At 50.4% G+C, this 13,279-nt stretch overlaps 1 protein-coding gene across 2 annotated transcripts in view; it reads left to right on the forward strand.

Moving 5' to 3' along the window:
- The window catches only part of LOC140403377 (pancreatic secretory granule membrane major glycoprotein GP2-like), a 94,366-nt gene that overhangs the window by 12,657 nt on the left and 68,430 nt on the right, over positions 1 to 13,279 (forward strand). For both annotated transcript variants that reach the window (XM_072491308.1, XM_072491307.1), the window contains exon 3: positions 2,709 to 2,853. In XM_072491308.1, the coding sequence (XP_072347409.1) occupies positions 2,709 to 2,853 (145 nt within the window). The remainder of the gene's footprint in view (positions 1 to 2,708; positions 2,854 to 13,279) is intronic.

The raw sequence follows: 13,279 nt of genomic DNA on the forward strand, positions 1-13,279 counted from the left end.
GGTGTTGGAGGGAGGTGAGGTGTTGGAGGTGGGTGAGGAGCTGGAGGGAGGTGAGGTGTTGGAGGGAGGTGAGGTGTTGGAGGGAGGTGAGGAGCTGGAGGGAGGTAAGGCATTGGAGGGAGGTGAGGAGCTGGAGGGAGGTGAGGAGCTGGAGGGAGGTGAGGAATTGTAGGGAGGTAAGGTGTTGGAGAGAGGTGAGGCGCTGGAGGGAGGTGAGGTGTTGGAGGGAGGTGACCAACTGGAGGGAGGTGAGGTATTGTAGGGAGGTGAGGTGTTCGAGGGAGGTGAGGCGCTGGAGGGAGGTGAGGTGTTGGAGGGAGGTGACCAACTGGAGGGAGGTGAGGTATTGTAGGGAGGTGAGGTGTTGGAGGGAGGTGAGGTGTTGGAGGGAGGTGAGTAGCTGGAGGGAGGTGAGGAGCTGGAGGGAGGTGAGGTGTTGGAGGGAGGTAAGGTGTTGGAGGGAGCTGATGTGTTGGAGGTGGGTGAGGAGCTGGAGGGAGTTGAGGTGTTGGAGGGAGGTGAGGTGTTGGAGGGAGGTGAGGTGTTGGAGGGAGGTGAGGTGCTGGAGGGAAGTGAGGTGTTGGAGGTGGGTGAGGAGCTGGAGGGAGGTGAGGTGTTGGAGGTAGGTTAGTTGTTGGAGGAAGTTGAGGTTTTGGAGGGAGGTGAAGTGCTGGAGGCAAGTGAGGTGTTGGAGGGAGGTGAGGTGTTGGAGGGAAGTGTGGTGTTGGAGGTGGGTGAGGAGCTGGAGGGAGGTGAGGTGTTGGAGGGAGGTTAGGTGTTGGAGGAAGTTGAGGTTTTGGAGGGAGGTGAGGAGCTGGAGGGAGGTGAGGTGTTGGAGGGAGCTGAGGTGTTGGAGGGAGGTGAGGTGTTGGAGGGAGGTGAGTTGTTGGAGGTGGGTGATGAGCTGGAGGGAGCTGAGGTGTTGGAGGGAGCTGAGGTGTTGGAGGGAGTTGAGGTGTTGGAGGGAGGTGAGGTGTTGGAGGGAGCTGAGGTGTTGGAGGGAGTTGAGGTGTTGGAGGGAGGTGAGGTATTGGAGGTGGGTGAGGTGCTGGAGGGAGGTTAGGTGTTGGAGGGAGTTGAGGCAGTGGAAGGAGGAGCTCGAGGGAGGCAAGGTGGTGGAGGGGGTGAGGTCGTTCAGGAGACGTTTGGGGGGAGGGAGGGGTTCAGAGGGAGTGTTTTGGGAGGGAGGGTTTGGGTGGAGGGAGGGGTCGGCCGGAGAGTGCCACCCAAGAACCCTGGCAATGCCACCTTGTCCTTTCCCCGATCACCCTGGGAAATTCTCCCCCCCCCATCCCCTCAGGAGTCATTACGTGTGCTCCATGCGTGTGTGGGCCAGGACTAACGGCACCCTGGCGAGGTCTCCCGGTCACGGCCTTTCCCTGGGCACCGGGAGAATCCGGCATCGGGGCATTGAAATCAGCCAGTGGGGGTGAGATCCAGATCATGATGCCTGCCGAGGCTCGCTTGAATCTCACAAGACATTTTGACCGTTGCGTATTTCTGGAGATTCAACAGCCTCGTCCTGACACCAAGTCGCGTGCGATTGGCCACTAAATCTCACCCTCTGCTCCTCTGTCCACAGGTGCTGCCAGACCTGCTGAGTTTACCCAGCATCCTCTGTAATGAAAATTAATCTTTCTAACTCAACCTGGAGTAAACTCAATTAGCCAATCTCCGGTTTGCTCCCACAGACCCAAGTTGTGCCGGTTCGGTGGGATTAGGGGGACAGGGCCCTGGAGGGAGGGAGCTTTTGGCACGTTTACGAGTGCATTCCGGCGCTCACAGCGCTGAGAAAGACCACGCTATCGACCGGGACTCTGCTGTAATCCTGGGCCTCAGTGAGAACACCCCACCGAGGCCGAACTTAATCCCTTTTCCGACACGGAAGAACTCCGCTCGCCAGAACTCCTCAGTGTAAGAGGAGATCGCGACGTCATTTTAAAATGGAGGCCGATCTTTGGACCCTCTGAGTCGGCCCTGGACTGAGCTGCACTTGTCTAAGGATCCAAGGCGGGGAGGTTACATCCTAAAGCCTCGATAGATCAAGTGAGCTGCATATTCGACGGAGGTTAGCTGCCTCACTAATATGCTGACTTGACAAATACTCATCCTGCCCACAATGGGCGGGATGCAGATGGTGATGTTTCGCCAGATCCCGTTAGATCTTGTGAGGTTTTGTGAGCTGGGTAAATCCCGGAAGAGGCCTCTCCTGACATCTACCCTGTTTGTGTGGGACACGGGATCACAGCCGTGTCTGAGATCCGCTTTCACTGAGGAGAATCCCAGTGGATTTGGAATGATGTCAGCACATCCTGATCATTAGTCAGACCAATGGGCCAGGGATTAAATCCAGGGAAAGGGAGGATGTGGATCCGACAGAGTGAAACATGGGGAATATCGGGAGATTCCCAGGGGAAGTGAGGTAAAGATCCTGGAAAGTATCGAGGAATCTTGGGTGGGAAATTTAGTGGAACAAGGAGTTGAGGTTTTCAGGTTGAAAGAATGAAAGGAGTCTGCAGTTTGTTGGAGCTGGGGGTCGGGGGTGAGGGTGGGGGGTTCCGGGTACTGGTCTCGGGAAGGAGCAGAGATTCCCGCTTTCATTTCAGGGATTTGATAGCAGAGCAGTGGGTGAAAGGGAGGTTTTTAATGTTTCAATGGAGACGAGTCAGTGTGGAACATTTCCTAAACTTTATCTTTACAATCAACAGATTGCTGCCATTTCCTGTCTGCCGACCCGTGTAAGAATCACAAGGTCCTGGAGCAGCCATGGAGGAGCACAAACTGTGCTAACACTGACTGTTCTAGTCTTCAATGTGACGACAACCTTCTCACTGGATGGTACAGATTCAACGGGTAAGTCCACGGGAAACTCAATTAAACTCATCAGTGAAACTTCAGAGAAACTGGGATCATTATTCGGAGCAATGGGGCTGGGAGTGAATCCTGGGAAAGGGAAGATGTAGAGCGGGACTCTCCACTCCCGCGCCGAAGTGGCCGCGCCGTTGTGATCGCCGTCGAGGTTCACGACGCCGCGAAACGGCCACGATCCCGACCGATTCAGGCCCTGACAATGGGCCAGGATCGGGGCCGCGTCATCTACCCGCGCCAGGCCTTGTCGCCCGCGTAAAGGCGGCGCCGCATAACTGGCGTCACCCGCGCATGCGCGGTTGCCGTTCTCTCTCAGAGGAGCATAACACGGGTCTGGGATCTCCTGCCATTTTTACACTTTACCTGAACTGATTACAAATATAATATCAAATAATGAATAAGCGAAAGGAATAAAGAGTTTATTTACCAATCACAATGCTTACCAACACACGAAGAGTTAAATTTCTCCCAGCTACTGCTAATTGGAGCACTTTCCCTACCAGCCAATCAGGTGACTGCTTTGCTGTGATGTCACTCTTCAAGGTAAGTTTTTAAAGTTTAAATCCCCCCTTAGCCTCTGTTGAAAGGTCAACAATTCCAGCCAATCCAATCTCTCCTCCTGACTACAGTTTCTCATTCATAATAATATGAAATACAATCTTTATTATTGTCACAAGTAGGCTGACACACTGCAATGGTGTTACTGTGAAAATCCCTGTGAAAATCCGGCACCTGTTCAGGTACTCAGAGGGAGAATTCAGAATGTCCAATTCACCGAACAGCACGTCTTTTGGGACGTGTGGGAGGAAACCGGAGCACCCGGAGGAAACCCACGCAGACACGGGGAGAACGTGCAGACTCCACACAGACAGTGACCCAAGCGGGAATCGAACCTGGGACCCTGGAGCTGTGAGGCGACAGTGCTAACCACTGTGCCACCGTGCTGCCCATGGCAATATCCTCATTAATAATCTCTGTACGTTCTCAAGTCTGATCGCATTCTTCCAAATGCTTCCGCTGGACTTTCCCCTGAATCCTAACGTGTTGGAGGCCGGTCCTGTTCTCTCCAGCACGACACCTGGGAGTCAGCGCCTTGTCTCCAAGATTACAACAGAGACCGTGTCCCCGAGTGAAACTGCCGCCCTGCTGTCCTCTGTTAATGATGTCACTGCGGGGCCTCCTGCTGAACCTCCACTTTCACACCGAGGTTCAGTAACATGAGGCTCAACCGATCGAAGCCTTCAGCCCAACAGCAGTTCTTCATGGGCTACCCCTGTAGTTAAAAAGGAACCGTGCCAGTCCCGTGTTCATGGAGCTCGTGGTTTGTTATTTTATGTCCCCTTTGGACCGCCCTTTCTGCCGGGCCGATGGATGAGGAGCGGTAAGGACGGTTCTGATGTTAGATGTGTTCCGTTTTTGCAAACTCCTCACTCGTGGAGGGCGTCCTGTTGTCTGTCACCAGAACCTCAGGGATCCCACGGGTGCTGAGCGAGCACCCGAGCTTTTGTACCGTGGCCCTGGATGTCGTTGAGGCCATGTTGTACACGTTACGCTACTTTGAGTGAGCGTCCGCGATGGCAAGAAACATGGACCCCATGGAATGTCTGCGTGCATAGAACATAGAACATAGAACTGTACAGCACAGCACAGGCCCTTCGGCCCACAATGTTGTGCCGAACTAGTCTGAAACTAAGATCAAATCAACCTACTCCCAATCATTCTAGTGCACTCCATATGCCGATCCAATAACCGCTTGAAAGTTCCGAAAGTGTCCGACTCCACCACCATAGCTGGGAGTGCGTTCCACGCCCCAACCACTCTCGGAGTAAAGAACCTACCTCGGACATCCCTCCTATGTCTTCCACCATGAACCTAATAGTTATGCCCCCTTGTAACAGCTACATCCACCCGAGGAAAAAGCCACTGAACGTCCACTCTATCTATCCCTCTCATCATCTTATACACCTCAATTAAGTCACCTCTCATCCTCCTTCGCTCCAATGAGAAAAGCCCTAGCTCCCTCAACCTTTCCTCATAAGACCTACCCTCCAATCCAGGCAGCATCCTGGTAAATCTCCTTTGCACCCTTTCCAATGCTTCCACATCCTTCCTATAATGAGGTGACCAGAACTGCACACAATACTCCAAATATGGTCTAACCAAGGTCTTGTACAGTTGCAGCTTAACCTCACGGCTCTTAAACTCAATCCCCCTGTTAATAAGCGCTAACACACTTTCTTCACGGCTCTATCCACTTGGGTGGCAACTTTCAGAGATCTATGGACATGAACTCCGTGATCTCTCTGCTCCTCCACATTCTTCAGAACCCTGCCGTTAACCCTGTAATCCAAATTCATATTTGTCTGACCAAAATGAATCATCTCACACTTATCAGGGTTAAACTCCACCTGCCACTTTTCAGCCCAGCTCTGCATCCTCTCAATGTCTCTTTGCAGCCTACAACAGCCCTCCACCTCATCCACTACTCCACCAATCTTGGTGTCATCAGCAAATTCCTTCAACTCCATCATAGAACATAGAACATAGAACAATACAGCGCAGTACAGGCCCTTCGGCCCACGATGTTGCACCGAAACAAAAGCCATCTAAGCTACACTATGCCATTATCATCCATATGTTTATCCAATAAACTTTTAAATGCCCTCAATGTTGGCGAGTTCACTACTGTAGCAGGTAGGGCATTCCACGGCCTCACTACTCTTTGCGTAAAGAACCTACCTCTGACCTCTGTCCTATATCTATTACCCCTCAGTTTAAAGTTATGTCCCCTCGTGCCAGCCATATCCATCCGTGGGAGAAGGCTCTTACTGTCCACCCTATCCAACCCCCTGATCATTTTGTATGCCTCTATTAAGTCTCCTCTTAACCTTCTTCTCTCCAACGAAAACAACCTCACGTCCATCAGCCTTTCCTCATAAGATTTTCCCTCCATACCAGGCAACATCCTGGTAAATCTCCTCTGCACCCGCTCCAAAGCCTCCACGTCCTTCCTATAATGCGGTGACCAGAATTGTACGCAATACTCCAAATGCGGCCGTACCAGAGTTCTGTACAGCTGCAACATGACCTCCCGACTCCGGAACTCAATCCCTCTACCAATAAAGGCCAACACTCCATAGGCCTTCTTCACAACCCTATCAACCTGGGTGGCAACTTTCAGGGATCTATGTACATGGACACCTAGATCCCTCTGCTCATCCACACTCTCAAGAACTTTACCATTAACCAAATATTCCACATTCCTGTTATTCCTTCCAAAGTAAATCACCTCACACTTCTCTACATTAAACTCCATTTGCCACCTCTCAGCCCAGCTCTGCAGCTTATCTATATCCCTCTGTAACCTGCTACATCCTTCCACACTATCGACAACACCAACGACTTTAGTATCGTCGGCAAATTTACTCACCCACCCTTCTGCGCCTTCCTCTAGGTCATTGATAAAAATGACAAACAGCAACGGCCCCAGAACAGATCCTTGTGGTACTCCACTTGTGACTGTACTCCATTCTGAACATTTCCCATCAACCACCACCCTCTGTCTTCTTTCAGCTAGCCATTTTCTGATTCACATCTCTAAATCACCCTCAATCCCCAGCCTCCGTATTTTTTGCAATAGCCTACCGTGGGGAACCTTATCAAACGCTTTGCTGAAATCCATATACACCACATCAACTGCTCTACCCTCGTCTACCTGTTCAGTCACCTTCTCAAAGAACTCGATAAGGTTTGTGAGGCATGACCTACCCTTCACAAAGCCATGCTGACTATCCCTGATCATATTATTCCTATCTAGATGATTATAAATCTTGTCTCTTATAATCCCCTCCAAGACTTTACCCACTATAGACGTGAGGCTTACCGGTCTATAGTTGCCGGGGTTGTCTCTGCTCCCCTTTTTGAACAAAGGGACCACATTTGCTGTCCTCCAGTCCTCTGGCACTATTCCTGTAGCCAATGATGACATAAAAATCAAAGCCAAAGGTCCAGCAATCTCTTCCCTGGCCTCCCAGAGAATCCTAGGATAAATCCCATCAGGTCCCGGGGACTTATCTATTTTCAGCCTGTCCAGAATTGCCAACACCTCTTCCCTACGTACCTCAATGCCATCTATTCTATGAGCCTGGGGCTCAGCATTCTCCTCCACAACATTATCTTTTTCCTGAGTGAAGCCTGACGAAAAATATTCATTTAGTATCTCGCCTATCTCTTCAGACTCCACACACAATTTCCCATCCCTGTCCTTGACTGGTCCTACTCTTTCCCTAGTCATTCGCTTATTCCTGACATACCTATAGAAAGCTTTTGGGTTTTCCTTGATCCTTCCTGCCAAATACTTCTCATGTCCCCTCCTTGCTCATCTTAGCTCTCTCTTTCGATCCTTCCTCGCTACCTTGTAACTATCCATCGCCCCAACCGAAACTTCACACCTCATCTTCACATAGGCCTCCTTCTTCCTCTTAACAAGAGATTCCACTTCCTTGGTAAACCACGGTTCCCTCGCTCGACGCCTTCCTCCCTGTCTGACCGGTACATACTTATCAAGAACACGCAGTAGCTGATCCTTGAACAAGCCCCACTTATCCAGTGTGCCCAACACTTGCAGCCTACTTCTCCACCTTATCCCCCCCAAGTCACGTCTAATGGCATCATAATTGCCCTTCCCCCAGCTATAACTCTTGCCCTGCGGTGTATACTTATCCCTTTCCAACATTAACGTAAACGTCACCGAATTGTGGTCACTGTCCCCAAAGTGCTCTCCTACCTCCAAATCCAACACCTGGCCTGGTTCATTACCCAAAACCAAATCCAACGTGGCCTCGCCTCTTGTTGGCCTGTCAACATATTGTTTCAGGAAACCCTCCTGCACACACTGTACAAAAAAACGACCCATCTATTGTACTCGAACTATATCTTTTCCAGTCAATATTTGGAAAGTTAAAGTCTCCCATAATAACTACCCTGTTACTTTCGCTCTTATCCAGAATCATCTTCGCCATCCTTTCCTCTACATCCCTAGAACTATTCGGAAGCCTATAAAAAACTCCCAACAGGGTGACCTCTCCTTTCCTGTTTCTAACTTCAGCCCATACTACCTCAGAAGAAGAGTCCCCATCTAGCATCCTCTCCGCCACCGTAATACTGCTCTTGACTAGCAGCGCCACACCTCCCCCTTTTTTGCCTCCTTCTCTGAGCTTACTAAAACACCTAAACCCCGGAACCTGCAACATCCATTCCTGTCCCTGCTCTATCCATGTCTCCGAAATGGCCACAACATCGAAGTCCCAGGTACCAACCCATGCTGCCAGTTCCCCTACCTTGTTTCGTATACTCCTGGCATTGAAGTAGACACACTTCAAACCACCTACCTGAACACTGGCCCCCTCCTGCGACGTCAAATCTGTGCTCCTGACCTCTATACTCTCATTCTCCCTTACCCTAAAACTACAATCCAGGTTCCCATGCCCCTGCTGCATTAGTTTAAACCCCCCCAAAGAGCACTAACAAATCTCCCCCCCAGGATATTTGTGCCCCTCAGGTTCAGATGTGGACCATCCTGTCTGTAGAGGTCCCACCTTCCCCAGAAAGAGCCCCAGTTATCCAGAAATCTGAATCCCTCCCGCCTGCACCATCCCTGTAGCCACGTGTTTAAATGCTCTCTCTCCCTATTCCTCATCTCACTATCACGTGGCACGGGCAACAACCCAGAAATAACAACTCTGTTTGTTCTAGTTCTGAGCTTCCATCCTAGCTCCCTGAAAGCCTGCCTGACAACCTTGTCCCCTTTCCTACCTATGTCGTTAGTGCCAATGTGGACCACGACTTGGGGCTGCTCCCCTCCCACCTAAGGACCCGGAAAACACAATCCGAGACATCACGTACCCTTGCACCTGGGAGGCAACATACCAAACGTGAGTCTCTCACGCTCCCACAAAATCTCCTATCTGTGCCCCTGACTATAGAGTCCCCAATTACTAATGCTCTGCTCCTCTCCCCCCTTCCCTTCTGAGCAACAGGGACAGACTCTGTGCCAGAGGCCCGTACCCCATGGCTTACCCCGGTAAGTCGTCCCCCCCACAAGTATCCAAAGCGGTATACTTGTTTCTCAGGGGAACGCCCGCAGGGATCCCTGCACTGACTGCTTCTTCCCAGTCCCTCTTACAGTTACCCACCTATCTCCAATCTTTGGTGTAACTAATTCCCTGAAGCTGCTATCTATGACCCCTTCTGCCTCCCGAATGATCCGAAGTTCTTCCAACTCCAGCTCCAGTTCCCTAACTCGGTCTTGGAGGAGCTGGAGATGGCAGCACTTCCTGCAGGTAAAATCAGCAGGGACACTAACTGCATCCCTCACCTCAAACATCCTGCAGGAGGAACATTGCACTCCCTTCCCTGCCATTCCTCTAAATTTCTACCAAGATCTGGCTAACACCTAAATTAAATTTTTTATAAAAAATAATAATATAATAAAATATGGTACTTACCTCAGACCAATGGGTTTTATTATTCGGTTAGAGGAGGAGGGAGGGTGGGAGACACTACACGTGTAGTGTCTCGGGTTTCCTCTCCACCAGAATTTATTGGTGAGGATCTTCCCAGACGTCCGCGGGTCGACTTCCTGTTCCCACCTAAAACACTAATTAAAAAAAAAAAAAAAAATTCTCAGCTCCTGCTGAAATTGACTAACCAGCCAGCTCCACTCCCGCCGAAATCGACTGGCCTGCCCCTGCAACGACAAGTGCTTTTAAAGGACAGACTTACCTCCCAGCAACCACTTCCGCACTGCTATGAGGAGAGGTTGAATAAACTCGGTTTGTTCTCACTGGAACGAAGGAGGTTGAGGGGCGATCTGATAGAGGTATACACAATTATGAGGGGCATAGACAGAGTGGATAGTCAGAGGCTTTTCCCCAGGGTAGAGGGGTCAATTACTAGGGGGCATAGGTTTAAGGTGAGAGGGGCAAGGTTTAGAGTAGATGCACGAGGCAAGTTCTTTACGCAGAGGGTAGTGGGTGCCTGGAACTCACTACCGGAGGAGGTAGTGGAAGCAGGGACGATAGGGACATTTAAGGGGCATCTTGACAAATATATGAATAGGATGGGAATAGAGGGATACGGACCCAGGAAGTGTAGAAGATTGTAGTTTAGTCGGGCAACATGGTCGGCACGGGCTTGGAGGGCCGAAGGGCCTGTTCCTGTGCTGTACATTTCTTTGTTCTTTGTTCTTTGCTCCCGCTGAAACTGACTCGCCAGCTGTTCTCACGCCGAAATCGACTGGCCTGCCCCTGCAAAGACAAGTGCTTTTAAAGGACAGACTTACCTCCCAGCAACCACTTCCCCACTGCTCCCGCTGAAACTGACTCACCAGCTGTTCTCCCGCTGAAATCGACTGGCCTGCCCCTGCAAAGCCAAGTGCTTTTAAAGGACAGACTTACCTCCCAGCAACCACTTCCCCACTGCTCCCGCTGAAACTGACTCACCAGCTGTTCTCCCGCTGAAATCGACTGGCCTGCCCCTGCAAAGCCAAGTGCTTTTAAAGGACAGACTTACCTCCCAGCAACCACTTCCGCACTGCTCCCGCTGAAACTGACTCACCAGCTGTTCTCACGCCGAAATCGACTGGCATGCCCCTGCAAAGACAAGTGCTTTTAAAGGACAGACTTACCTCCCAGCAACCACTTCCGCACTGCTCCCGCTGAAACTGACTCGCCAGCTGTTCTCACGCCGAAATCGACTGGCATGCCCCTGCAAAGACAAGTGCTTTTAAAGGACAGACTTATTTCCCAGCAGCCACTTCCGCACTGCTCCCGCTGAAACGAAATCATCCAAGTCATTGATAAAAATCACAAATAGCAGAGGACCCAGCACTGATCCCTGTGGTACACCGCTGGTAACTGGGCTCCAGGATGGAAATTTACCACCCACCACCACCCTCTGTCTTCTCGGTGATCGCCAGTTACTGATCCAATCAACCAAATTTCCCTCTATGCCATGCCTCCTTGCTGCATGAGCCGACCATGGGGCACCTTATCAAACGCCGTACTAAAATCCATGTGTACGACATCAACTGCTCTACCTTCATCTACACACTTAGTTACCTCCTCAAAGAATACAATCAAACTTGTGAGGCAAGACTGACCCCTCACAAATCCGTGCTGACTATCCTGGATTAAGCTGAATCTTTCCAAATGATCATAAATCCTATCCCTCAAGACTCTTGCCAATAATTTACCTGTGACCGAAGTGAGACTAATCGGCCTATAATTCCCAGGGTTATACCTATTCCCTTTCTTGAACAAGGGACAACATTTGCCTCTCTCCATTCTTCTGGCAGTGAGGACATAAAGATCAAAGCCAAAGGCTCTGCAATTTAGCGTAGCCAATCCACCTAACCTGCACATCTTTGGGCTGTGGGAGGAAACCGGAGCACCCGGAGGAAACCCACGCAGACACGGGGAGAACGTGCAGACTCCACAGGCAGGAATTGTCCCTGGCGTTGTGAGGCAGCAGTGCTAACTGTGCCACCGTGCTGCCCTTAATCAAACTGGACTCAGCCTGAACAAATCTGTCCTGATGCCCTTTGATTAATTTATGTCTTCCTAGACGATGATTTATATCATTTCACACAATTATTTCCCATAATTTAACCACCACAGACGTTAGGCGGAGTGGTCTGTAATTAGTCACACTGGTCTCTCCATCCTGTTTTTATCAATGTTATTAGACCATAAGACCATAAGATATAGGAGCAGAATTAAGCCCATCAGGTCTGCTCCATCATTCAATCATGGCTGATATATTCTCATCCCCATTCTCCTGCCTTCTCCCCATAACCCCTGACCCCCTTACTGATCAAAAACCTATCTATCTCTGTCTTAAAGACACTCAGTGATTTGGCCTCCACAGCCTTCTGCGGCAAAGAGTTCCACAGATTCACCACCCTCTGGCTGGAGAAATTCCTCCTCATCTCTGTTTTAAAGGATCGTCCCTTTAGTCTGAGATTGTGTCCTCTGGTTCTAGTGTTTCCTACAAGTCATTTCCTACAAGAATTGGCAAGTCATGTTGCAGCTGTGTATAGAACCTTAGTTAGGCCACACTTGGAGTATAGTGTTCAATTCTGGTCGCCACACTACCAGAAGGCTTTAGAGAGGGTGCAGAAGAGATTTACCAGGATGTTGCCTGGTATGGAGGGCATTAGCTATGAGGAGCGGTTGAATAAACTTGGTTTGTTCTCACTGGAACGAAGGAGGTTGAGGGGCGACCTGATAGAGGTCTACAAAATTATGAGGGGCATAGACAGAGTGGATAGTCAGAGGCTTTTCCCCGGGATAGAGTGGTCAATTACTAGGGGCCACAGTAATTTAAGGTGAGAGGGGCAAGGTTTAGAGTAGATGTACGAGGCAAGTTTTTTACGCAGAGGGTAGTGTGTGCCTGGAGGAGGTGCTGGAGCAGGTGGTGGAAGCAGGGACGATAGTAACATTTAAGGGGCATCTTGACAAATACATGAATAGGATGGGAATAGAGGGATACGGACCCAGGAATGTAGAAGATTTTAGCTTAGACGGGCAGCAGGGTCGGCACAGGCTTGGAGGGCCGAAGGGCCTGTTCCTGTGCTGTCCTTTTCTTTGTTCTTTGTTCTAAGTGGAAACATCCTCTCCACGTCCACTCTATCCGGGCCTCGCAGTATCCTGTAAGTTTCAATAAGATCCACCCTCGTCGTCCTAAACTCCAACAGACCCAGAGTCCTCAACCGTTCCTCATACGACAAGCTCTTCATTCCAGGGATCATTCTTGTGAACCTCCTCTAGACCCTTTCCAAGGCCAGCACATCCTTCCTTGGGTACGGGGCCCAGAACTGCTCCCAATACTCCAAATGGGGTCTGACCAGAGCCTTTTCCAGCCTCACAAGTACAACCCTACTCTTGTATTGTAGCCCTCTGGCCATGAATGCTAACATTGCATTTGCCTTCCTAACTGCCGACTGAACCTGCACGTTAACCTTAAGAGAATCTTGAACAAGGACTCCCAAGTCCCTTTGTGCTTCCTCAGCATTTCCCCATTTAGAAAATAGTCTATGCCTCCATTCCTCCTTTCAAAACGCAGAACCTGACACTTTTCCACATTGTATTCCATCTGCCACTTCTTTGCCCACTCTCCTAGCCTGTCCAAATCCTTCTGCAGCCCCCCCCCCCCCCCCCCCCGTCCCCCCTGCTTCCTCATTCTACAGATCTTTGTATCATCTACAAACGTAGCAACAGTACCTTCAGTTCCTTCCCCCAGATCATTTATGTATATTGTGAAAAGTTGTGGTCCCAGCACAGACCCCTGAGGCACATAACTAGATACCGGTTGCCATCCTGAAAAAGACCCCTTTATCCCCACTCTCTGC

Source organism: Scyliorhinus torazame, chromosome 27 (genome assembly GCF_047496885.1).
Source record: "Scyliorhinus torazame isolate Kashiwa2021f chromosome 27, sScyTor2.1, whole genome shotgun sequence".
In the NCBI taxonomy this organism is placed as follows: Eukaryota; Metazoa; Chordata; class Chondrichthyes; order Carcharhiniformes; family Scyliorhinidae; genus Scyliorhinus; species Scyliorhinus torazame.